Raw genomic sequence first — 25,773 nt, forward strand, 5'->3', positions numbered from 1 at the left:
ACTTCCTGGTGCACTTGACAATTGTTCACAAAAAGGCACGCCAGCACATATGCACACCAAAAGATACCTTGAGATATACACACATTGTTTCAGGCTAATTTTCCTTTAATCTCAGATCAAGCATGAGGTTACCATTTTTAAGCATGGCAGAAGTCCCTAGATGCATTAATTCAGCGATTAGTGACTGATCCCTGTCCACATATGTGATACAAGGAAAATGGATTTCATTGCATGCATTTTTAAGGGGAAAATGCATTCATCTTATTTTCCATTTGAAGAAAGCCATTGTATAAACGTAACTGTGAAACATTATAGAAGGTGACATACATAGACATAAAAATACAATAAAGCTGATCCATAAAGACATATGATATGATTATCATGAATTTATGCAATTATGTAAAATGTATGTAATTACCATATGTTCCCAAACCCTTTAAGTTATTATATATATTTACAAACCCTTGTTGTATCATGGATTTTTGCTTCAAAAAACACAATACAGCCCATTACCCATTTAGTTTGTTGTAGAACTCTTTTTTGCTCATGTTCATCAAGGGTGCCTATAGAATGTGTGTGTGTGTGTGTTTTCATTTTAATTTAATGTATATTACAAGAATATTGCATCAACACTATTTTTTCATTGAGTTAACGTTAAGATGTTAGCCTTACAATCATCGTGTGACTACAATCTTCTGTGCTTCTTGGGTCAAACAAATACTTTCACTGTGTTTCACATTTACCAAGTTCTTAAATTGTTCCACAAAACACAAAAATAGTACTATGCGCATGTGATATTAAAAAAGCGAAATAATAACAGACTGGCAAACTAGAGACAATTTTTCAGAGAAATATCCCAGATGCATTTTAAATGTCGACCTTACTTAATTTGCAAAAAAATAGAAATAAATAAAAAGATCGATGTGCAGAGTAGTTTTAAGGCATCACAGTTAAAAGTAGCTCTTACCATAAAATATAGGATCATTTCCCCCTTTCATTTTTAATTGGGCCGCCTCTAAATTTCTCTCATCTATGCAAATTTTACACATTGGTTTTATGCACAATGCATTGAAAGGCCAACTCTAACAATTTATTAAGCAAATTACATGGAAGGCGGAGATGACATCTATAATGATGACACACTGCTCCCAGTTACAGGATGCTATAACTGAGTATTACCACAGATAAATAAGGACGTAAGCACCCAATGGACCTTATATTCTTAATGCGTCTTTCTGTTTTATAGTTTGGGAAACACAGTGCAGTCAATTAGAAGACCTACAATACCTTTCACTAGCATAAAAAGCCCAATGCATCTGGGAGTTTTAGCTTTGCTCTGGGTGATGGAATAATGTGTGACCTCTTTTTCTAAAGAGAAAGAGTTCAGTTATAATTTGTCAAGGTTACGTAGGAATCTCTGCTTATCATAGCTCACACAATTAACACTTTGGACTACATAGGCAAGGAAAATCTGTTCTGACCTTATCTGGTTCACTTACAGAAAGTGGGCTGAAATTATTTTAAAGATTACTGTCATGTTCCATTTATTTGTTATTAATTAAATTAATTATTGAGAAAGTAAAACTATGCCCGAAAAAATGGGACAACTGTTAGGCAGCCACAACAGGCTAAAAACCATTTATTGTTTTGTAGGTTTGACCTCTCTGTAACAACTTAAAACAATTATAACAATGATAAAAAAAATGATATAGCATCAAGATCAAATCAATTATCGTGACGGAAAGCAATGGTGCATGTCAAAATCAAAATCAAAATCTTCCCTGTTTTTTTAATGTGATCTATTTCAAATAAAAACCACAGTCCCTTGGAATCTTTTAAGGATGGTGTGTTTTTTGGTATCAATTGAGTAGTTAATGAGCAGAATTGGACAAGCTTTCCTGGGCTCCAAAATGAGCATACCGCACAGCAGGCTTGGATATGTACAAAGAGTAAAATGTTCCTCAGGGAAGACTCGCTTAATGTTAACCTTCAACTCTTCTGGGCCTAGAAGTACGCATATGTGCTAGATGTCACCCACTTGTCACGATTTTCCCCGATGTTGCTCAAGTTACCATGCATCACTGACAAGCTGAAACATTCAGCTTTCATTTGACACATGAAATATGCATCGATGATCATGGAGCCACAATATATTCACTAGGAAGCATCATTTTGTTATGCCATTTATATGTCGGAGGAACTGCATAGATCCACATAAAGAAGATCATTTTTAAATGACCGAAACCAGACCTCCTAAACATCTTTCCTGGCAATGAGTGATCATTTTTCAAAATATCTTTCCTCTGAGCATATGCTCATGAGATGCGTGCTGCATATCCAAATACACAGAGCTTCTTAGGTAGCCCCACGGCATTAAAACTAAACCATAAACTGTCACCCACAAACTTAAAAAAAAAAAAACATTTTTTTTTACAAAGTACAAATAGTATTTTCCTTACTTCGAGAAAAAGAAAATGTGCATATCTTGGCCAGTGTTAGGTGTACATTCGCATTCTCTCCTCATATGTTTTGCTACATACCTTGGTGCAGACTGAAACATTTGTGACCTCAAAGCAGTACTCTAGGTGATAAAATAAACCAGAAGGGCCAAATAGTTGTTTTAAAGCATTGTACTGATAACTATACAATCTATCTATCTATCTATCTATCTATCTATCTATCTATCTAACTATCTAACTATCTATGTATATATACATATACATATATATATATATATATACACACACACACACACACACACACACAATTCATTATTCTGACATTGCTTTAGGGCTTCTTTTATGGAGTAATGCCATTTCCAGCACTGGCTGATAAACTGGAGGGGGAGGAGGCTAAATCAAGCCACCATACACCATGTTTGGAATTGGAGAGGCACTCAAGACAACCCACCAGATCAGGATAGGTAACTTGTGAGCAATAACATATGGAAGCATTCCAACACCTGTGTGTTCGCAACTAGCTGTCTGGAGCGAGCCAGCACGGTTTCTCTGTGGCTTTTCCAATGCACCGTTTGAACATAATCCAATTTCCTTAGATCACAAACCATAGTACAAACCACAGTATTGCTGCACATAAATAATACGAGGTAGGGCTTTAAACAACACAATATAGTACATGTGCAAACTCATTATTAATAAACTGTTCATGATGGAGGGATGGGGGAGAGGAAGGGGTGGCATACCCAGAATGGTTTCATGAGCAAACATATGCACCACAATGCTCCAATTATTGCCAGGCACTACTCTTTGTATGGCAAAATTTTTACAAAGGGGGTACAGGAAAACAAGAAGTACAGGTTATGAAATTTTAATTTTCATTGTTAGCATGGAAAACGCTCCAGGTGATTTTTAATTGTATCACCATTTCCACAAATATCATCTGTCACATTTAATTTGTTAGAGTTTTCCGAGGAAAGGGAGTCAAACAACATCTTTTTTTCATTATGAATGCAGCGAAGAGTTGATCATGTTTAGGCCAGGCATTTAATGCATTATTTACAAGTTGGATGCTAATAAAAGGAGACTGTTCATTTACTAATGATTTAGAGTACCCCAGGCATTATTCCAATTAGTTTTATCAAAACTGAATAACGTTCAGATAAAATTAAGAAGGAGGACAAAAGAGAAGTTGAAGTAAAGAAAGCCAAGCATTATTTTTTTTTTTTAAATGGAATTGGTTGGGTACAGCTTCTCCTACTGTAGTCTTTTCAAATACATAAAAAAACTGAAGGATCATTTTTTTGTGTGGGCATTTGCAATAGCAGATTAAAGTAACCCCGTGTTTTCCCATGAATAAATCACCAGTGTGCTGGTGCACATGAGGCCTACTCAGTGCTGTCCATTAAAACACGATCTCAAGTCAAGGCCTAGATTCTGAGCCCCCTATCAGTCATGTACCTCACGGCAAGGTATGTGTTCTTGGGTGATGCACCTAGATTACATGATTGGATGTAAGTGATAATTGCAAAACAATGTACACACTGTTAATATGACCAAGATTTTACAAGATTTAACCACAGTATTTCACAGTAAGATATTGCAATCAGCATTTTACTGCAAAATCAATGGTTATCTGGATTTGACAAGATTTAAAAGTAAAATTTCACCATAAAATATTATAATCAGAATTTTACTGTGAAATCAATGGTTACCGGGATTTTACAATATTAAACACAAATATTCTATAATGTAATCAGAATATCACTTTGAAATCAATGCAGGCCAGACAGTGTTACAGTAAAATATGATGAAATTTGAATTAAACTGGACCGCATAGCATTATGCGATATGGCGGCTGTGGTTGAAGCCTAGTCAAGTGGCACCGATGACAAACTTGGAATCAACTACCATACAGATACGGCCAATATTAAGCAGCGCAGGGTCTACAGGTGCTATTTTGGATCAACAGGTCAGACTTGCTTCACAATCATGAGATCACAGCTGGAGAGACTTATTGCAAGGTGTCTGGGTGAAGTACCTCACTTCCTGTCCTTTAAATGTGAGTTCCCTTCTCTGTTCCTCACTCTCTGCTGCTCGCCAGGCCATCTACCAGGGCCATGTGCACGGCCTGATCTCTAGGGACACTAATAGGCCCAGACCCCACAGAGGTTCGAGATGCAGTAGTGTTGCTAAGTGGCGCAAATATCCTAATGTTGCTGTGATGTAAGGAAACGGGTCTGCAGATATTGCCCTGACTGTCGGGTCAAAGAGGTTTGAGTAGCCTTGACAGTGCAGGTCTATTCACACAATACGGCATGTTGCCCCAAGATAAAAATGAACAAACAAACATAAAAAGCAAAGAACATATTGTGTGACCTTTAGTACTGCAACCAATTAAATTGCCTTGCTGCTGTGCTGACAGAGGAGCGAGGCGAGAGCTTGAATTTTGTACAGCATGCATAAAGTGCAATTATCATTTTGCGCTTGAGCTGTATTGCTGTAATTTGGCTTCCAGGCTTAACAATTACCAGAAGCCTATTGTTCTTGTAAAGGTTATTATTCTATTCAGTCAACCCAAATCTAACAATCCGGGCAACCTTACGTTTAATTCACCGGAGTTCCTACATCTCGCAGGCTGTTGCCTTAAACCTGCGTGTTTACATTCCGTCCCACATACTGTACAAGGCTTGTGTGGCTGCATGTCTTGAGTGAGAGGGGGAGAGGGTGAGACGTGGTAAAATATCACCTGGCGTACGAATATGATGCGATATAAGAATACGTTTTGACCCTTTCAGATGGCTAATTCAAAGCCTTGAGCAAACGTAAGGGTGGTTATAAAACAAGAATCTACGGCTTCATTCTTTTTTAGCAGCATTAAAATTAATTTCTTCAGAAGAAGATAAGATTCAGTGATATCAGAGAAGACTTAAATGGCCTTTCCTGGTTTGGGCCTTCCTGGTGGCCAGATTGAGTTATTATTATGCGCAAGAAATGAACAACGACCATCTTAAACCAGGCGCTGAGGCATTTAATTGCATATTATGGGTGTTTTAATTTAGCAACTTTCTCCCTCATTATGGGCACGCACTGCTCATTAAGTGCTGAGCTATGCATGGCTGCAGACTTCAGCATGGTCCCACCCAGGACACCCACACTCTCCCAGGTGTGTTCTGGCCCCCACTGGGGGAATACTGATTGACAGAACCCCCCTCCCCCTGCCCCAAGAATCTACAGGGAAAAATCTAGAGAATGCTAGAACTTGCACTGAATGAGACAGATATTGTATGTAAAATTAAAAGACTAATCAGACTACACAGAGATGATCATACAGTATTATGCAGTAGATAGATTGATGTCATTTATATGCTAACATAAATGACTGAAGATTTGTGTAAACTATAATGTGATTATATTCTATAACATTAAAAATACATTTGCTGACATGTGCTCACACACACATATGCATCATATCTGACCATGAACTGTATTCAAAAGAAATAGTATAGAATAGGTATACTGCTATGAGTGAGTAATGTTCACTTGAATGGAATCACATTCCTTCATCCAAAATCTCCTTTTGTAAGTTAACATTCATTTAAATGACTTATCCTATCCATTGAAAAAAAATAATAATTCGTTATCCTTGTAAGCGACAGACATTGAATTACTTCAGTCAACAAAAATGGGGAAAAAAAAAAATCAATGGAGCATTTAATTTTACCCATGATTGATTATGCCAATACTGCACACACCTCTTTCAATCAAAAAACAATTTTAGCCATTTTATATAACCACATGTGTTTGTGTATGTCTCAAAGCTACTGGTCTAAATGCATCACAGATTGTGAGATACAAACTCTTGGAGGAGGAGCAGATACTGTCTTAGGATAACATGCACAGTAGCACGGTAAACAGAAAATGGCCGCTTCAGCCGCTGCATAATTTAAATTGAATTGAACGAAAAAAAAAAAAAAAATCTTCCCAAATGCACATCTTCCATCAGCCTACTGATTGCCACTGAAATCTTAAAAAGTAAAGAGACTGAAATCACCACTCTGCTCTTACTGCCTCTGCCTTAATGGGAAACCCTTGATCAACACAAACATTAGCGAGGCAGGACCAGCTCAAATTGTAATTGATTCAAACTGGGTTTCATTTCTTTGTGTAAGTGAGGGGGAAAGAAGCTTTTCTATTGCCTACAGTGGTTTCATTACCCTCCCCCAAATTTATTTGTTAGCTGATAGAAAGGGGGAAGTTGGGTTTAGATGACTCAAACATCAACATGGCGGGGGGGGGGGGGGGGGATCTAATCAAATCTAATTCAGCTTAATCAAGCTCCTGTGAAGATTCGAGACAGCAGAGTTCTGTATAAACAAATACTCACACAAACTGCGGAGCCATCTGGTGCTGCAGAGTGTCAAAGCTCAGCTTTCCTCATATTGCTCTCATCCCTCAATATCAATTTATTTTTACTTCATTAACTGCTGGGGGAGTAGAGCTGGGTGTTTCATGGTTTGGCAAGGAGCAATAGCTCGCTAAAAAATCTCAGCAACGTAGGAGAATAACGTACAACTTTTCATATTAGTGCCTCAACCGTCTCCACTTCTCATGAACGACGACGAGCCACAAATCCCACAACTCAGATAGGGGCCATGTGCTTAACGACATCCCGGCAATTAGACGAGCGCAGATGTGCGTGCCCCTAGCAACCCAAGTCGTGACTCCTAAATTAATTTTCGAGGCCCATTCTCCCCCCCAAAACAGGTTGGGCGAATCTCCGGGGTGCCGCCAACCAGGTGTTTCGCCGTAGAAGAGTTAATTGACGACAAAACGCCTGACAATACTCACTTCATCAGGAGGGTCTCAGAGAGCAGGCCGAAGGAGACCGCGGCCGCTTTGAACAAGGAGTGCGGCTGAGGGTTCGGGAAGGCCGTCATCAGCCGGTACACCACGTAAGGGACGAGGCTCATCAGGGCCAGACTGACGGCCAGAACCAGCCAGGTCTGCCAATGGCACGCCACCGACCTCCAGGGAGGGCGTCTCAGGAGCTGGTACTGTGGGGGAAAAAAAAAAAAAAAAAAAACACGGTGGGAAATGGCTACTCAATAGGGGAGGAAGAAAAAGCTTGCTTTTACAGTTGCGTCCTTGTTTACTCTGGGATAAAAAACTTGTTCTTGAATCGGCGGCCATGTTTGCCACCCACGGAGCAGACAGGAAATGAACGTGTTCAGTTACCCCCCCAGGCATGATGAAGCAACACCGGGGAGTTGTCACAAAGAACATAGAGGTGGCGGTACAGCCCAGGGGGAGGGTCTTAAAAGACGTCAGCAGTGTGAAAACAGCTTTCTTACTCCTCCATACAGAGCCATGGCAACAGGCTGCGAAATGGAAGTGGTTTGCACGAGTTGAACACTTATATTTGTATGACTTTCACAGAAAAAAATGTTGTTCTATTAAGCATTCAATGTATTGGCTGGGTTTTGAGCTGTAATTTGGATCAGTAATAAAAAAAGTAGCCCCAACCCCCCATCCCCCCATGAGTCTTTTCGCTGTCAGTATGGAATGAAATTCAATGGACATTGGATTGAATTAGAATGGTCTCATTTTTTATAATTTCACCACCTGCATCTCTCATTCAAATGTTTCTTTAGACTTAAAAAGACCCAAAAAGAGCCAAAAATAATGCAGGCTGTATAACCCCAGCAGGTCATGCAAGTGAACAGCAGAAAAGGTTGAAACGTATTACAAGGAAAAGCACACTCCATTGAACACGGATAAATGAAATTTATCACTTAAGACTGGCTATGGTTACCTTGGCAGTAATCCTAAATTCTCCCTCAGCAAGAGAAACAATACATCTAAACTGTTAACTTGCAGCTAATCTTCTTGTTTGTGGAGACAATTTTATGAAAACCTACATTCAGCATTACTTAAATACTTGGAAGCAAGATATATGTACTAGCACATATATAATACCTTCCTCTGTGCTTTGTAGGGGATCATAAGGAATGTTTGACAATTTCTAACAGAATAAAACTGGCCTTCTCCAGGCTGAATGCTTTCTGAGGCTCAACACTGACCACTGTTTTCACTGTAACAAAACTTCAGAGAACCAAATAAACTAAACTTGTACTCCTAATGAAAAACAAAGTTTGTGTTATTAGAATAAATAGCCATCACGGTGGGGTCTTGCATTCTCACACCTGATCCTGCCTCTCCTCCCAGACATGGTCTATGCAGCCATTGCCTGTGGCACTAGCATGACCCGAGCGCAGGCCCGGATCTGATCATTTCCCCGCCCCAGGCAAAATTAAAACACGCCGCCCCAAAATCACAATAAAATGAAAACAAATCTACATCCGCTCATGAGGCTCTTGCCACCGTCTATATCATACTCCTAGGTTTATTCTAGTTTTAGCGTGAGCTCTATCTAGTATTTTTTTTTGGCATTAGATAACACCGGTGATGCAGGGGCAAATAAATTTTCTGCCATTACTGAAACTCTCTCAACAGTTACATCAAGCTGGAGATACTTGCTCGAGCTATTTGTGTACTGTTATGTGAACGTACAAGGTCAATCTCATTGTTGATTGGTTCACAATGTGAACCGGCTGATCTCTTTGATTGGTTCATGTTGTGAAACACTTTATTTTGAAAACAAGAACTGAGGCCAAATCCCTGGTATTATACTGCAGAATTTGAGGGTATAAACACAGTGTATGATGCTGGATTTCTCTAACAGCAACTCTTTCTATGATTGCTACCAATTAAGCATGACTGTTCCCTGATATCTTTAGAAAAAAGTTCCCTATTGCAGCTTTAGAGGAGAGCCTTATACCATTCATAAATTTGCAATAGAATACATTTATGGTATAATGCTCATGCACAGTTTATACATAATACACATAAAAATGCAAATAAAGTACAGGTGTTAGGTGGGGGAGGGGTGTTCTCACAGAAAAATACAAATTCAAGTGCATGACAAAGTAGAATCACAAAAACTGACAACACCAATTGTCTCAAAAGATTATATGAAAAGAATTACAATTAAAATGAAATATTGTGTATATATGTATAAATAAGTATAATAATTCATATATAAATTTTAAAAAATTGCTAAATACTACATTCATAGTTGTACATTTGATATTAGCTCCAGCATAGCCAGCTTGCACTAACTAAATTACTTTATTATAATACTGTAATGCCTTGAGTGAAACAGTGAAATAAAGAATTGAGAGTGAATATAGTTCAATTGTTTTGTGTGTAAATTGAACAGCTAGCCCATGAGTTGGTTGCGACACCAAAAATGCACTGCAAAGAAACGCTGTAAAACCAATTTTTTTTTACAATGATAGACTTCTGTTTCTGCTTTATTTATTCCCCTTGGGCTATTTAGCAAATCAATCAGCTATTTAATCAAATGAATGAAAGGATAAGGGTGGAAGTTTTTTTAAAAACACTTTTTAAAAATCATGCATTGGAACTTTGGGTTTTTCTTAAAGTTTTAATCTATAATTTCACAAAAATCTGAAAACTAAAGGGGGGGGGGGGGGCACTGTATATAGGGATAAGAAACTACAAGACTTTTGTTAAAAAAAAAAAAAAAGATTTATTAAGGTGCTCACGCATAGTAGCCTAGCCTCAGGCCCTAGTGCCTGCAATTTCCAGCATCCACCCCCCGCCCCCCCAACCCCAACCCCAACACGTCTTTTGATGCCCTAGGCAGTCACCTAGTTACCTAATGAATGGACCATGGTTTCTCTATCACAGTTTTACAGAAAAGCCTTCAGGCTGTCCATCACATACGTTTTGTGTGTTTTTGATGATCCCACATTGTCTTCCTATTTGCTTAGTGTCATTCTGCACCCCATTGTCAGCGATCTGATTTCTTAAAAAAAAAAAAACCCACGCACAAGAGAAAGACAATTTCAACCACTCTGATCTTTCCAATGATGTTTTGGTTACAAGATTCGGGAGCCACCTTACATTGTGACAAGGTAGTTTGAAGTGGATATTTCTGTGTGATTATGCTAAGCTGGTTTCACCTGCCACTGTTATGCTCTTATCCTGGGGCCTGTCTCAGAGGCCACTGTGAGCCTGTCCCACTGCTTTAATTGCAGGTCTCCTGCTGAAGACTGTTTTTCATAGTGCACAGTAGCAATTTGATACCCATTTTTTGTTCATACACTTGGAGCAGGAATGGATACAATAATCTGAGCCAACAGACAGCCATCTTTCACAAGGTCCTGAACAGGTGTGTCCAGATCCCGTGTTGGGCTAAAAGTCAACACTGACCTTTGTGACCTCTCAGCATGGAATGCTCTGCACCTGGACAGATGGGGGAGGGGGGGTACTCACTTTCCTGGCCAAACACAATGAAACATCCAAAAAAAAAAGAAAAGAAAAGAAAAGAAAACTGCTGTTTGCATCGCCAGGGAGAAACTAAACAATTTCCATGTGATATTTGAACAGTATTTAATTGGTTTCCAGAAATCATCTGCGAATGCACACTGCCTCATTTTCTCTCAAGGCTGTTATTCATTAATTAGATTCATTGTGGCAAGCGCCACTGAGCTATCTGCAATGTTTAAGGTTACGTCAAGCCCCTGTAAATGGCTGCCTGATAGCAGGATGCATCCATCTTCATTACTTAGCCGTTTCTGTCTCTGCTCGTTCTGCTGCGAGTGAGGGCCGTGTCGGTGAGTACTGAGGAATTAAAACAATTCATCCAAACCACATTCTGAACTTTCGCCTTTTTTTATTTCATGAGTAGCTCTAATTAATTTATGTGAAAACCAGTGGAAGCTGATAGAGCATCTCTGTATGCAGTGCTGCCAGTAATGATTTAAACTATATCGGCCTTTCTGTTTCACACCCAGTACAGAGTGGGTTTGCATCGTCTCAGATGCAATATAACTACAGCACAAGCTTCTCCACTACACCTTTCAGCCAAGTTGTTTTGCTAGAACAGTAACCCATCCAAACTGCTCTTTCCTGGCCTCTGAAGCCGACGGAAAGCCAAACGATCGCAGCTGACATAAATAAAGGAAGGACTTTCTCAAAGCTCCCCAAACTGTATACATCAAAGCTAGCAGGATGAATCTGAATGGGCTCTATCTGCAAAGCAAACAGATTAAGGCTTTCTAAAGGATATTCCCTGTATCCTTCGCGTCGGTCTTCCTGAAAGACTTATTCTCCCGCGTGGGCCGCTCTCTCCCGCTTGGCCCCACCGCCCTGTTTATCTACGGTCTCGGATATCAGCGGAACGCTGCCACATGGTCGCAACCTGTCCAAACAGAACGAGCTGCAAAAAGCCACTCCGCCGGGCTTCTCGGTGCCTCGCCGCGGAGCCGGAGCTTGCGCCTCCACCGCATTATCGTGTCAAAAGGGCATGTTGTCAATTATTGTTTCTGCAGAACCGCGCGCGCGAGGGTAAACACCGTAGGCCCCGTCCGCAGACCTCAGGAATGGCGGCAAATCCAATGGCGCTCTATGGACGTGAGCGGTTATCTAACCCGCGCTCGGCTCCGAGACTGTGCCGCACTGTTTTTGCAACCGGCCGAGGGATGGGCCTTTTCACCCGGGGCTGAGGCTTTTAATGACAGGAGAAGCAACTGGTTGTAAAAGGCTCTCTGTTTTGAGTATACCAGGTGGTATTTACACAAACTCTGAAATGTGGGCTACTCAAAGGGTCACTGGGCACTCCAGTCCATTAGCATGGCTAATCCGGTCTATTTACAGTTTCCAGTTGTTTGCCCTTCCCTGTCCAATCAGATTCAATCTTTGCTTTCCCTGTCTTATCACCAATCAGGAAGCCAGAGTCTACGAGAGACTTTATGTACTATGTATAAATCTCAGAAAGGACAGCTGACAAAGTAGGAATGAATAACATCATTTCTGTCATCTCATAAGTTCTGTAAGTTTAAACCTTTATGTGAGATGTGAAGATGATCACAGCTACCAATGTCTCAGTTGTTTCCAAATTTACCTCCCACATTTAAAAAACCAAGATGTATTTATCATAGAACAACTGTGAATGCATACATACTACACGCAGAAAACTCCCAAATGAACAGCAATGCACAGCCATATGGGTTTGATCATGCAGATTATTATCTTGTAATGAAATACGAAATGGGCAGTCTTTCACAAAAAGGCCAAAGTTCAAAAGTATCAATGGCCTTAAGCAGGCTGGAATATAACAGATCAGCTTTTAGGCAATAATACCTTTGTTGAGATTAGGGTTCCCCATGGTTTCTCCTTCATTTTCAAGAATTACAGGTTTGCCAAGCACATGCACAAAACATAAAAATTTGTGAGGGGATGTATTAAATAAGGTGATGCATTATTATTATTATTATTATTATCATTATTTTTATCATTATTATTATCATTATTATTATTATTATTGTTATTATGTTAGACTTATTAATAATGCACAGCCAAAATATGACTTCAGAGGGGTTTCATTTACATATTCCAGAATGTGCACATTTCTGGTATGAAAAAAGGTAGGCTAACTGGACACCCTAAATTGGCCATAGGTATGAGTGTGAGTGAATGGTGAATGAATGGCGTGTGCCCTGTGACAGATTGGCGACACGACCAGGGTGTATTCCTGTCTCCCGCCCAATGTGGGATAGGCTCCAGCACCCCCCGCGACCCTGACCAGGATAAGCGGGTATAGATGATGGATGGATGGATGGATGGACGTTTGTGATATTATGCTGAGAAATTCATTTATTGTTATACCTTTCAAATATAAAATGTTTTTAAGAAATAGAAAATAATAATAATAATAATAATAATAATATTGATTATTTTCAATTGGAGGAATGCAACAAGATATTGGAACTCACTAAATCGCTAAGTATCCCCATATTATGTCGAGGTTATATTCTCCACTGAGTTCAGTGAACATCAACAACAAAGGGCATTACAAAATAATAGTAATAAAATAAACTGGCAAGAAGCAGAATTTAGTATCAGGTAAAATTTGTATCAGGCTGATTAAGTAGCTAATTCCAGCCTTTCTGACCCTTTCATTAAAAAGAGATTGTATTGAATCTAATTGTACAACACTCCCACTCTCCATGTTACAGTGCCTTTAGAATGATTCGATGCGCAACAAAAATAAGTGTTTCAGGAAACAATTTAGCTTGTTCTTTTGTACCTGAAGAGTCACAAGGCGAGGGAAGATGTTTTTGTTAACGGGAACATATTTCTCTAATATCTCCCAGAATCACAAAGAGCATGTCCAAGGTAAATGCTTTTAAGAGTTAATATGTTCCCATGCAATGGAAGTTTTATGCTTGCACATTGTGTGGATAAAGCATTAAACTGTAAAATGGGAGATATGACAGTGAAGTGGAGGCGATGTCTAAGAGGTCTTAAATAATCAGAAGTAGTTGGTACCCTCCGTTAAAAGTTTGAATGGCAGTATCTTGAAAGGAAGCATTGATGGATTGCAGATGCATGCATTTTTTCCACTCCGCGTTCTGTCCACCTTCAATCATCTTTATGCTTAAACAATGCCTTTATCAGGGCCAAGGCACCTCAATCGAGGTTAAAAGCATTACAAAAGGGTTACTCTATCTGCAAGAAAAATTCAATTATATGCTCCAAGATTGGACAGAAAAGCAGCATTATTGAGACAAACCATTGTGACCACGGTATATATGATATTTTTATCTCTAGAGAAAGCAGTCTGGTATTTACATCAAACAAATTGAAAAGGACTAAAATGGTTCAGTAAAAAGAATCAGATAATAGTCTATTTCATCAGCAGGGAGACTGGGGACCATGTGTAGGCTCTGTGTAGCCTATTTGAGAACACGTATGTGACTATGAAAGAAAATGTACCATTACTGAGAGGATCAGATTCTACAGTGGTATAAACAACAACTACCCAGTGATCCTAGTTAGCTTTACTGTACACAGAATAGGTATACATCAGTAGTAGTTTTGTTTGCTTCACAATCAATGACTTAGAGAAAACTTGTGGTGAAATGTACGATGACATGTTTATTTTGAGGTTTAATATCAGCATTCAAAAACAAACATTCAGTTTAAGACATTCCTTCAGCAGTGTGCAAACAAATCTATATGGCTTAGGAAAAATATAATAATAATAATAATTATATTATTATTATTATTATTATTATTATTATTATTATTATTATTATTATTAATAATAATAACATTTGAAAGTTACCCAGGGTTAAGCAAATATTTCAATTTAACATAGACCACTGTCTTATGTGTTTGTTAAATTTGTTTTACTGCTGTAATGTACATGTACTGTGCTAAAATAGATATTATTACTGTGCATTATTGAAAGGATATGAGTCCATGTTTTCTTATAAAATACACTATTATTGTTGTTGTTATTATTATCTTTTATTGCATTTCCAGTTCTTTTTCATTTTCCCAAAACAAACTCCATTCTAAGGGATTAAGCTCCACAGAAGTGTATCCACTAGGACTATGACTATTGAGCTGACCGCTCTGTTGATACAGTCTTTCTTGCAGTCGACAAGGTCTCTAAGCCTGTTCCTTTCATTTAGCATAGCCTCAATACAGTTTCATTCAGGCACACTGCAGTGGCATTGTCAAGATTCTACATTCACAATCAACACAACCACATTGTATAACATGGCATCACAATCACATTCCATAACATGTTCTTCCTCCTATGTGACAAACAAATCACATCATTCATCTGCCTGCACAGAGAGGACACACAGGTAAAATTTACTCAAAAAAAAATAAGACAAACCTCAGAAAAACATTTTCCCTGAGTTTCAAAAAGAACCAAGGGTAGAATGTGTTGGGCAAATAACTAGGCTGGACTGAATTTCTTTTCTTTCACTATACCTAACAATTGTACTCATCCATCTAGCCTTCCTATTGTGTGTTACCTGCTACCCAAACCTAGCCCACCACATTAACTAGCCTATTGTGTAAACTCTTGAGTCAGTCAGCCAGTTGTATCCAGTCACGATTCTCATCATGGTCTGAGAAGGAAAGGGTCTAAGGTTAATAGAATATCCATGATGTTCCAACAAGTATCCCTGGATGGTTAATGTACAATCACACCTTTCCTATTATCAATAAAAAAAATTGTCTGACTTCTGGGAATGCCAGTTTTAATGTCGCAAGTATCTGTGCTCCAAAAACATCCTTCTGTGATCCTTCTTCACATATAAATTAGCTTTTTTCCCCATAAATCAATTACAATTTACCATAAATCTTGTTTAATCCAATATAGTACTGTACATCGTCTTTATTTAATTAAAACAAAATGTGTATATTTAAGTCTTAATAATTAGCATAAAATAAACATATAATAAAATAACTTTACACTCATATGCTGAATGAAAATCATTAGATACTATTGAGTATTACCCGGTAAATTCCCAAAAATATATATATTTTTTAGTCTAGAAGGTCTATAATGGATACTCAACTCTTTAATAACAGTTAGCTATTTTGTCATCTTGGAGCTACAATCCAATCAATCAATACATGAGTAACTAGAAAAAAAAATGGAGGCCTGCGCTAACTACTACTCCATTACTTGACGGCTAACCTTCGCTACATTGCATTGCACTGTGTCTGCTATCACTGCTTTGGTACTGTTTTGACTAGTAATGCTATCAACACCACGGGTGAATACAATATATTTTAAAAAGTCCTTATAGATTATTTCTGGCCATTTGTTCCTGGCCATCCTTCCAGCCCTGAGTCCTGTGAGGACATGGGATAGATTTTCCATCTGATCTGATCAGATATTCAAATGGAGGGACTCCTGTTAGCTAGCTAGCATTAACACATTTCATAGGGCCAAAAGATTCTACACAAAAAGTACTTGGTTCTGGTAAAGGTCAAGGGTCAGGTATAATGTGAAGGAACAAGCTTTGCAGCAGGAAATTTTTTTGACAATGCTTTCATAACATTAATATGTACCATCCCTCTTCACTATCGTATTAGCAATTACACAATTAAGTGTTAAGTGTTACACATCCATTCATTGTTCCTAGTGTTTAAAACAAATGAACATGAATACCCAGTATTGTAAAGATAAGCAACGGTGTATTCAATTTTATAGCTATGGTTAAGCTATCCTTTAAACAAATACAATTGTTCATGTCAAATCACAAGAATGGCTGTGTTGTCTGTGAATAGAGGTAGAAAAAAAAATGCAAATTAGCCATTAACTATTTACTGCAGTTAGTCCAAATAGGGAATGCCTTCCTTTGCCTGGCCTTCAAAGAAAAATGACTGCTTAATATTTTTTATCTTCCAAAAGGTGAACAGAGACTCCAGCATATGTTGTCATTATAATATGTTCTACAAGGCCTTTATGTAATTGACTGCTTATCCATTCTTTAAACAGGATACCTTCAACATTATTCTGAACTGACACATATTAATTCCTTTAGTAGGAAGTAATTAAAAATAGCAAAATGATTGTCAAGGCACATTTACACATTTAGATTGTGTGGGTGCCCATGCTAATTTAGTCATACTTAGAGGTTTACATGTAAAATTTACATTTAAATGAATATGCACTATGTACAAACTTTCTCCTGCTTACTGTTTCCAGGTTCCCTAGCAATCTCGTTCCTGGGATAATGCCTTCCTGCTAATGCTAGCCAGCCCTTCTAGATCCTCCAGTTTTCAGTCTCCAGTTCTCTGTCCGTCCGATGTCTCATGATATTGGGCTTCTGATTTTCCTCCGCTGGCTATCAACAGTGACCCACATCACATTTTAAACTGTCATTGGTCACTGCACCCAGACCCACAGCAGAGACCCTTCAGACCCCTGCCCATGAAGCATGACAGGTGCCTCCTCATCCCCCTACTGATCTCTTGCCACTTAGTGGTGGAACAAGTGATCCAATACATCAGTTACTCAGTCTCCTCAACCTGGATCTGCCCAAAAGCTGTACGCTCATTGGCTTGGGCTTTGCTGTCTGTTGCTTGCATCATGCAAACCATACTGACCATTTTCTTTCATATCGATCAGTGTATATACATAAGGTGAAGTTTGTGCTGCAGAGTATAACAACACACTGCACCGAAAACAAATCCACCGGCCTTGGCCATGTGGCTAATAAACAATCTATCTATCTATCTATCTATCTAAGTAAGATTAAAAATAAGAATAAATTGGCTTTCTTCATTTTACCTTATGGTAAAACGTACAGCAAATTATTTATGGCCTCTGACCACGTGCACATACAGAGCGTATCACAGAAAAGTTTTTTTAAACTAATTTTTTTTTCTTTCGCAAATGGTACATTTGTTACATTCCGAGCCACAGTCTGCTAATACAATATGGCGACATCCAGCACCCACCCCATTAAACTACTGGTTAACAGTCACAGACAGCAGTGTGATAATGACACTCTAATGTTTTATGAATATGACCTTTAGGGCCCATTCCAATCAATCAATAAGCACAGAAGCAGCCTATTGGGATTGTTTAAAATTCGAGATGCAGAAAGTAGGGCACCATTTATCTTCGCACAATCATTATTAATGAGTGCTCAGTTAACCCAAATACATTTTCTACATTTGTTTATTACATAGACCAAATTTTGTTCTTCACATTTTCAAACCCATAAAGCTAGCAGCTCCATAATATATCTTGGTCATCAACTGAGATTTTTGTGTACTAGACAATAATTTTTGTCTAGTACACAAACATCAACATGATAGCACCAAGGGAGGAAACATTAATGTCTTAAGCTGAAGCTTTCTCTCTCCATGAAATTTATCTTTGAATAGATTTTACATGATCCATTTCAAATATTTATTTACAGTTTCAACAACGGTGCAGTCGACGAGCCTTTAATTTTTACAGGTACTTCAGAAACACTCACTCACAGACATAGGCAATTACAGCACTGTCAACAGTCATTTTGTAGTATCAGAAAGGCTGCATAAGACATGTGTAGCACATACGCGCGTGCAGAATGCCCCTGTTTGCGGGGGGGTTGGGACAGTGCAAACATGGAAACAACCATAATAACATTTCCCTCTGGGGAGCCCATGATGACTGATAAAATCTTCAAGTACAAGCTGCGGGGACGTCCACTCCTCCCCCGTGCAAAATAATGACATTCAAAGAAGAAGGATGCAGACAAAAAGGCAATAAAAATGGCAAACGGACTGGCAAATAAGGCCCGATGACTTTGGTCCAGAGAAGGAATTCCTAACGAATGTTTGTTGTCCCCCCCCCCTCCTTCCTGACCCCTTTTATTTTTGCATAAATGTTGCTGCACTCGTATGGGAGACGAAAGCCGATGCATATTTTAACGAGGCATTTGCATAAGTTGATCAGAAGCCTTGCCATGCACTGACAGGGCCTGTGGTCAGGGGAGGGAAGGGGTGGTGGGGGTGGGGTTTGGGGGGCGGGGGGAGATCCCAGAGGCAAAGTGCCCCGCCGACTGCGAAAGACAGGAACAAGCATGGCTGCAGATGACACGGTAGAAATTAAACAAAACCCACACATAAACCATAAAAAAGAACAGCCATGAAAAATGGTTTGCTATAAAACGAGGTGGAGGAGGGAGGGGCTAATGGAGATGGGGGTATATGAGAGAGAACTGGTGGGGGGGGGGGGGGGGGGTGATTCAATTTCCACCTGACAATCTGGACTACTGAAGTATGACCCTTATTTTTTATTTTCCACATTTTTGGTCAAAAGACAGTTCTGAGTAATTGAGTCCCATAATGAGCTATGGTTCGTTAGTCAATTTAATTTCTAATTGAATTGGATGGATGTAACTCTGTAAAGCTGTCTCAGAAGGATCCGTTGTGTTCTTTATTCCATTAACATTAGAAGCCCCCTAAAAGCATAAAGCAGCAGGCTGGATCTTGGAACTGTGGAAAGGGTCATTTTGGGAAGATGTACTCTGGTAATGAAATACTTCCAGATGTCGGGGAAAAAAACGGCTAAGAAAGAAAAAGAAATTAAAACTTTAATGAGTGTTTCTTTATAAGCTGCAGTCAAATGGTACATTTGACTAAAAGTAGTAAAGGGGATTTAAACATTGCCACAGTCTGACTGACTGAATACTGATTAAATATGAAATGTTGAATCACTGATCCTCAGTCTATTTCCTATGGATCATGCACTATATAACATAATTAAAGGTAAATTACCACAAGTAACTGCACCACACCTGCTTTTTTGCAGTGTTTTTGAGACATATATTGGAAAAAAGGTTTTGGCGGTCATATGACTTGATTGTTGATGGCCAGTTTCAAATCAGACAAAGCTCACAGAAGCTAAACTAGTGAGTCCATTACCCTGCAAAGATTAAAAGCCCGATGTCTCCACTCACATTCAACTTCACCCCCTCGGATTACACTTCCAAAGCAGAGAGGTGATTGATGGGAGCCATCAGCTTGCTGGAATCTCCCCTTTTATTAAACCCACTCTACATCCCTCTTCAGCACACAAACACACACACACACACACACACGTATACACACCAGTGCAAATACAAACACACACACGTTTTCATGCACACACAATTCCCGAGGAGATAAGTACAAGCACTAAAATGTTACCTTGTGCATTAATCTCTGTAAAATTAATTTTTGCCCCCATATTTTGGAGACAGAGGGAACGACCTTGCTCAACTGAGGCGCAAAGCGCTCGCTCTCTCTGCTCTCTAATCTTCACGCTCAGTCACCTCCCTCACATGAAGGACCGGGCGGATTAATGGGCCCGGGGGGGGGAGACAGCGTTTTTGCCAGTTGCATTAAGTCCAATCAGAGGCCGTGGTGGTTCGCTCCTGGCATGCCCAAATTTGATGGCATCAGAGGGGCGTGTTCGGAAGTTCTCAGGGCCGGCTCCCAGCGAATCGCGGGCGGCGGCATTCCAGCGTCTCCCAGCTCTGTGCCAATCTCCGTGTCGGCGTTGGGTGTCCGGGGGGGGGGGGGTGCGGGGGGGGCAGGGTGGTGGGCGGGCGGGCGGTGGGTAGTGGTCACCACATCGTGGGATAAAGTGCCCTGACAGGACAATCTGGGAGAAACAAATCCCGCCGCCACAAGGCCTCAGAGCTGTCGTCGCTCACCCTGATGAGCTTTTGAAAAATGGAGCCGGGGAGAAATTGCTTTCGCGCAGGAGGCCTCAGACACGTCGCTTATTGGGATTATTGCCACCTGTCTTCATTGGCGGCCCGAGTCTGTTTATTAATCCCGCTCACCTTTCCGAGGTGAGGAGAAGGGTCCCCCTTCGCCGCGGCGCCGCCGCGGATGTCTGCCGAGGTCAACGGCGCCGCTTGAGGAAAATCTGTTTTGAGCGCGGCCCGCCAAATGCCAAACTCCGGCGCAATCTGGAGGCCCCAGAAGCCGACGAGCCGGCTGAAAACTCCGGTACAAAACCTCATCTGGGCCTGCCTTGTAAATCAACGAGAGGCGGTGCTCCGCAAACCAGGCGAGCCTCTTTAATCGCTTAAGTTACTCAATACAGATAATGACAGGCCTCTGAACCTTTGTCTTAGGGACGGTAATATCACTCGCGATCAATCGAGGAGTAGCTGGAGTGGGTTAAAGATTTACTCCCCTCTCTTCATTCCTACCTCAATAACAGAGAAACTATTGTTTTAAATAGTGAAACGCGATCGATAGGTTTGATCAATAGACATCTCCTCTAACTATGCCACATTTACAAAGAATTGAAGGATCAAGGCTATTGGTTTCAGCAAAGTAGCCGCACTGCACCTTTCTCACATGCTGGGGAAAGAAAAAAAAGGAATGTGGAAAATGTCAATTTACAGCCATTGGGGGGGGGGGGGGGGGGAGGCCTTGTTGTAACTGGTAAAACAGGAAGGGAAAGACCCTGCGCAAACAAGAGAAGCTAGGCAAGGAAAAAGCCAGATTAGAAAAACGCGTAGGATTTGATTTTGATGAAACGTCACCATCTGAGCCACACAGTGGGGCTTAATTAAAAACGGTGCGCTCTGTGGTCGGATGGCAAGCGATTGATTAATTGAGGATGCGCGCGGCAATAAATACAAATAAAGTATGCTGGGGCAAGTGGGGCCTATTAGCGACGGAGGGCCGCTAGCCGCCCGTCGGCTCTCAGTCACTCTGACGCATGATGTCACTGACGCGAGAGAGCGGCGATTGCACTGTCTGAGCACACTGATACACAACACCTGCGTTATTACAGTAGCTTTAAAGTGATCGCTCACTTTCTGGGTTTCTAATGCACGTTTTCAGTCTTGCTGCATGTTTTCGATTGCCACGGGCAGTTTTTTCTGCGACTAAATAACTCTAAAGTGGCTTGTACAGCAATGTTATTTACAGAGGCTGTACGTATTAACAGATTATTTTATTGTGACAATTCACAATTCCAAACATAACTATGAGATTATATATCAGTGCTTCTTTCCCAGTGTGCGCTAGTCTCTGTATACATATTTGGGGTGGAGGGAGGTGCTACTGTTTGTATTTGTATGTGTATTTGTTCAACCGACAACATTTTTTGTATTTGTATTTTTTGAAACTTCATAAGCAATATATGTTTGTGCAACCTCTGGTGGCATTACATTGCTGTACAAACTGTTTGGGAGTTACATGAAATCAGTGCCATAACTTTGATTCCAAAGTGAGGGGGACACTTTTTCAGGTCCTGGAGATCTGCAAACTCTGCAGTCTTCCCTCCTTACAAATATCAGCTTATATATGATAATACATGAAAACTGTGGCTAATGTTACTTATTCTTAGGACGTAAAGAACATGTACCATTAGCCAGTTTGTATTGGCTAGCACACAAAAGCTGGCCAGCTAACCTTATCTGTTAAGGCTGTGGTGCAATATCAGATAAAAATCAGATAAATTCAAGCATTTAAATTCAAACATTTTAATCTAAATCTTTCACGAATCCAGCTTCCATCACCTTACTGTTAGTTGGCAATTTCCTGCATGTCATCACAGAAGATTAAACTGTGTGCTCTCACCTCAGCAGGCTGTGTGAGCACCAATTAACGTACATGAAGGAGAGACATTTTTTGTATGGTCTATCTCCTGTGCCCTTAATGCACAAATTATTTTCAGAACATTTGAATCAGAATATACATGTTATAACTTTTATGTATTTTATATATATAAATATATATATATATATAAATATATATTACTCCCAGGGAAATTACACCTATACTAAAAGTGTATTTTTTTGCTTTATACCATGGACCCCCAAATGCCCACTGGCAGCCAATGAGCTGGCAGCAAATCAAAATATCTATTCATATCTAAAATGCCATCATTGCATACAAAAACTGTCTGGGCCAATTGAAAACATACACTGAACCTGGAATAATATTTTTTTTAAAACCTCTGAGTGTACTATACCTTTAAATTTATAGGTATATGTCTACCTATCTACCTATCTGTCTGACTGTCATATTACATCCACTGATGAATGTGATGTTCACTACCATTCAGTACTGAATGGGTACCCTGGGCTGGGGAGAGTGGGTATGCTCAGCTAGCAAAGTAGAATCACTTTTTATTGGAGCAGAAAAAGCTTTAAAGGAAATAAAAAGCTGAGTGAAGTACTGTTTCTGTTAACTGTATTAAGCATTGTGTTCCAAAGATCTAATTATTAATTTAAAAAAGGTTATTAGATGCCAGATAAAAGCCTAAAGAAAAATATCAGTTCTATATTCTCAATCAAATTCTCCCCAGAGAATAAAAAAATTTGCCTACAAAACATTAAATATTAAAATACTCCTTTACTTCTCATAGTAATTTACAATTAATAGGTTACAGTAATATCAGACATTTAAAACCATTAAAGAAAAAAAAAACTCCCATGGTGTTTCCACCAATGATCTCTCACATTAATCATTGTGCGGCAAAACTTATTCCATTACATCGTAGCATCACTTTATAATTTCATATAACTTCTGTGTTAATAATAGCTCATGGATTTATGAGTCTAAATAAAGCTGCATGCAGAGATTGGGGAAATAGATAGAGGCTAAACTAGCAAGTACATGTGAGCTATTAAGGCAATGAGGACATCCAGGCTTGTTTCTGTTTTATGACAATGTCAAAGGAAAATGAAAAGAACAATATGCAGTTTACTTTTCAAATATGGCTTATTTCCCAGAGCAAACTTCAGGAGACAAAAGTAATTACGTTCATAAATAACAAAGCAAATAATATTTAACACAAATTTCCCCAAAGGATACAGGCGCCCTTAATCAAACTTTTTTTTTTAAAGTATAGGTTGATTAAAGTAAAAATTAGTTGTTGTTTCCTTGGGGACATTTTTTCTTCTTCTTATGAAGCAGTTTTTCACAGATACTTCTATTTGGAGCAACCTTGTTACCGCCCACAGGTATAATCATCCTGAAAATTAATAATCATTTCCAGGACCGCACTATAAATCATTATGCTTTAGACAATTAATGTTGGAGGAGAAACGCAAGATCTATTAAAATACTCATGGTGCATATCACCAGAATCTAAATCCAACAGGCTCCCATTTAACTGGGGTTACAGGCCATTAGTGGCTTTCACAGTAACGCTGCATGTTAATTTTATTGCTCTTTTTACCAAATGAAAGAAAAGTTGATTCTTGGACTTTTGAGGACAGAGCACTTCAGTAAGTCAGTTCAGTCCTTAAATGAGTTATAAAATCAGCTCCAAAGGTGGAACCGAACAAACCTTTCAAAAGTCAGGAGTCATGGTTGGGTATGAAATGCCCATTAGACTGGTGTTGCGCAACTTTGGCTGTTTAGTTACTATGAGAAGAGACCGCACTGCTGTTTGTACAGTTCTCTGACTTGTTTGCATTGTACTGTGGGAATTGTGGCGTTGGACGCAATAAAACAGACCTATCCCTCTTAAATGCACTAAAATTGAAAAGGTTTATTTGCCTCAAATGTATTGCCTTCTCCAGGTGTCAACATGTATGGGTGTGATATCTAGTGAGCCGGAAAATGAATGACAGGCCTGTGTGATGCTCTACCCGTGAATGTCTTAAAACCAACCTTTTATAGCCATGTTTATTAGTAACTATAGACAGTCAACACGAGGAGATATATTGTCAAGGCGGTATGTCCTTTATTGCACATTTGTTCCCTAGGTCAATACACAGGTAAATAAATGGTCTCTTGAAAGCATTACGTGAGCTGTAGTAAAATCAGGGTTAACTTTTTTTTCTGCACGACTCCCCTGCCACTACAGCAAAAGATATATCATATTAGAAATACCCTACAGAGATGTTCTTGAAAAGCAGAATGGGAGGATGCTAATCCAAGTGCATCTGTCACGACTCTCTCTGTGTAAGCTCTGATTATCAGCACAGGGACACACTCGAAAACTCTCATCTTCAAAATGTCCAACCCCTCATTAGCACTGGTACATTATAATTATGTTCATTTACATATTTGGGAAAACTATTAAATTGACATCAAATTACCCACCCAAATTAAACACATTGAATGATATAAGATGGTTTAATGTGCCGCTCGCTGAGTACCTCGGATGCGTATGCACGCTGCGTTTAGAATCGGCTCTCTGTTCTTCACTGTGGCGGCTCCACGTCGCCACTTCACAAACATAATTCTTTCTTTTTTCCCGCTCTTTCTGGGATTCTCTCATTCTTGCGTATCAGTCTGACGATTCCGGTAAAATTTAAATATAAAAGCTTTCCGCGTCGTCGCTCCGTTGTTTTGTCCCAGGGTTTTTACATACGTGTTCTGTCCCCCGCCCAGAAGCGATCCCGGGGTCCTGCGCGGGGGCGACGGTACCCCAAATGGGATGCATTGTTTATTGATTTCTCTCCCAGCCCCCCTAAGCTGTGGAGTGCTCAGGTCCCAGGACAAACTGAAGTGAGCTCCTGCCAACAGGTCAACAGGCACAATACCCCTCAGCTCCCGAGAATTCCTGTAGACTTGAGTGGCAGCACTCACATGAAGTGCAGATCTGTTGGATCTAAAATGGTATGATTATCACTACGTTAATGGGTTCACATTCTTCACTTCTGCTGGGCTAAAATAGGGAATACTGCCTTTATGTTCCATTATACTTAGCGTTGTTCTCCAGCTCTTTCTGGATAGGAGGCCAATTATTTCGCTTGAGTTTGGAGAACGCTACCGAGCCCCTGTCCCTTTTATTATCCAGGGTCAGGTTTAAAGTTTGCATTGGTAGAATGCTTTCCATCAAAGAGGCGGTGAGAGCAGGTGCATTTACAAATATATAGGAGAACATGGTTCTTTTGTGAGTGAAAGAAGTAAGTGCAAATGAAAAGCAATCATCATCTATTGAGAT

The 25,773-nt window shown here is 39.7% G+C and overlaps 1 protein-coding gene across 1 annotated transcript in view; it reads right to left on the reverse strand.

Annotated features, from left to right (window-relative positions):
• LOC118225586 overlaps nucleotides 1–25,773 on the reverse strand; it is a 111,200-nt gene that overhangs the window by 9,252 nt on the left and 76,175 nt on the right. The window contains exon 4 of the mRNA XM_035414168.1: nucleotides 7,308–7,513. Coding sequence (XP_035270059.1) covers nucleotides 7,308–7,513 — 206 coding nt within the window. The remainder of the gene's footprint in view (nucleotides 1–7,307; nucleotides 7,514–25,773) is intronic.

Source organism: Anguilla anguilla, chromosome 4 (assembly GCF_013347855.1).
Source record: "Anguilla anguilla isolate fAngAng1 chromosome 4, fAngAng1.pri, whole genome shotgun sequence".
Lineage (NCBI taxonomy): Eukaryota > Metazoa > Chordata > Actinopteri > Anguilliformes > Anguillidae > Anguilla > Anguilla anguilla.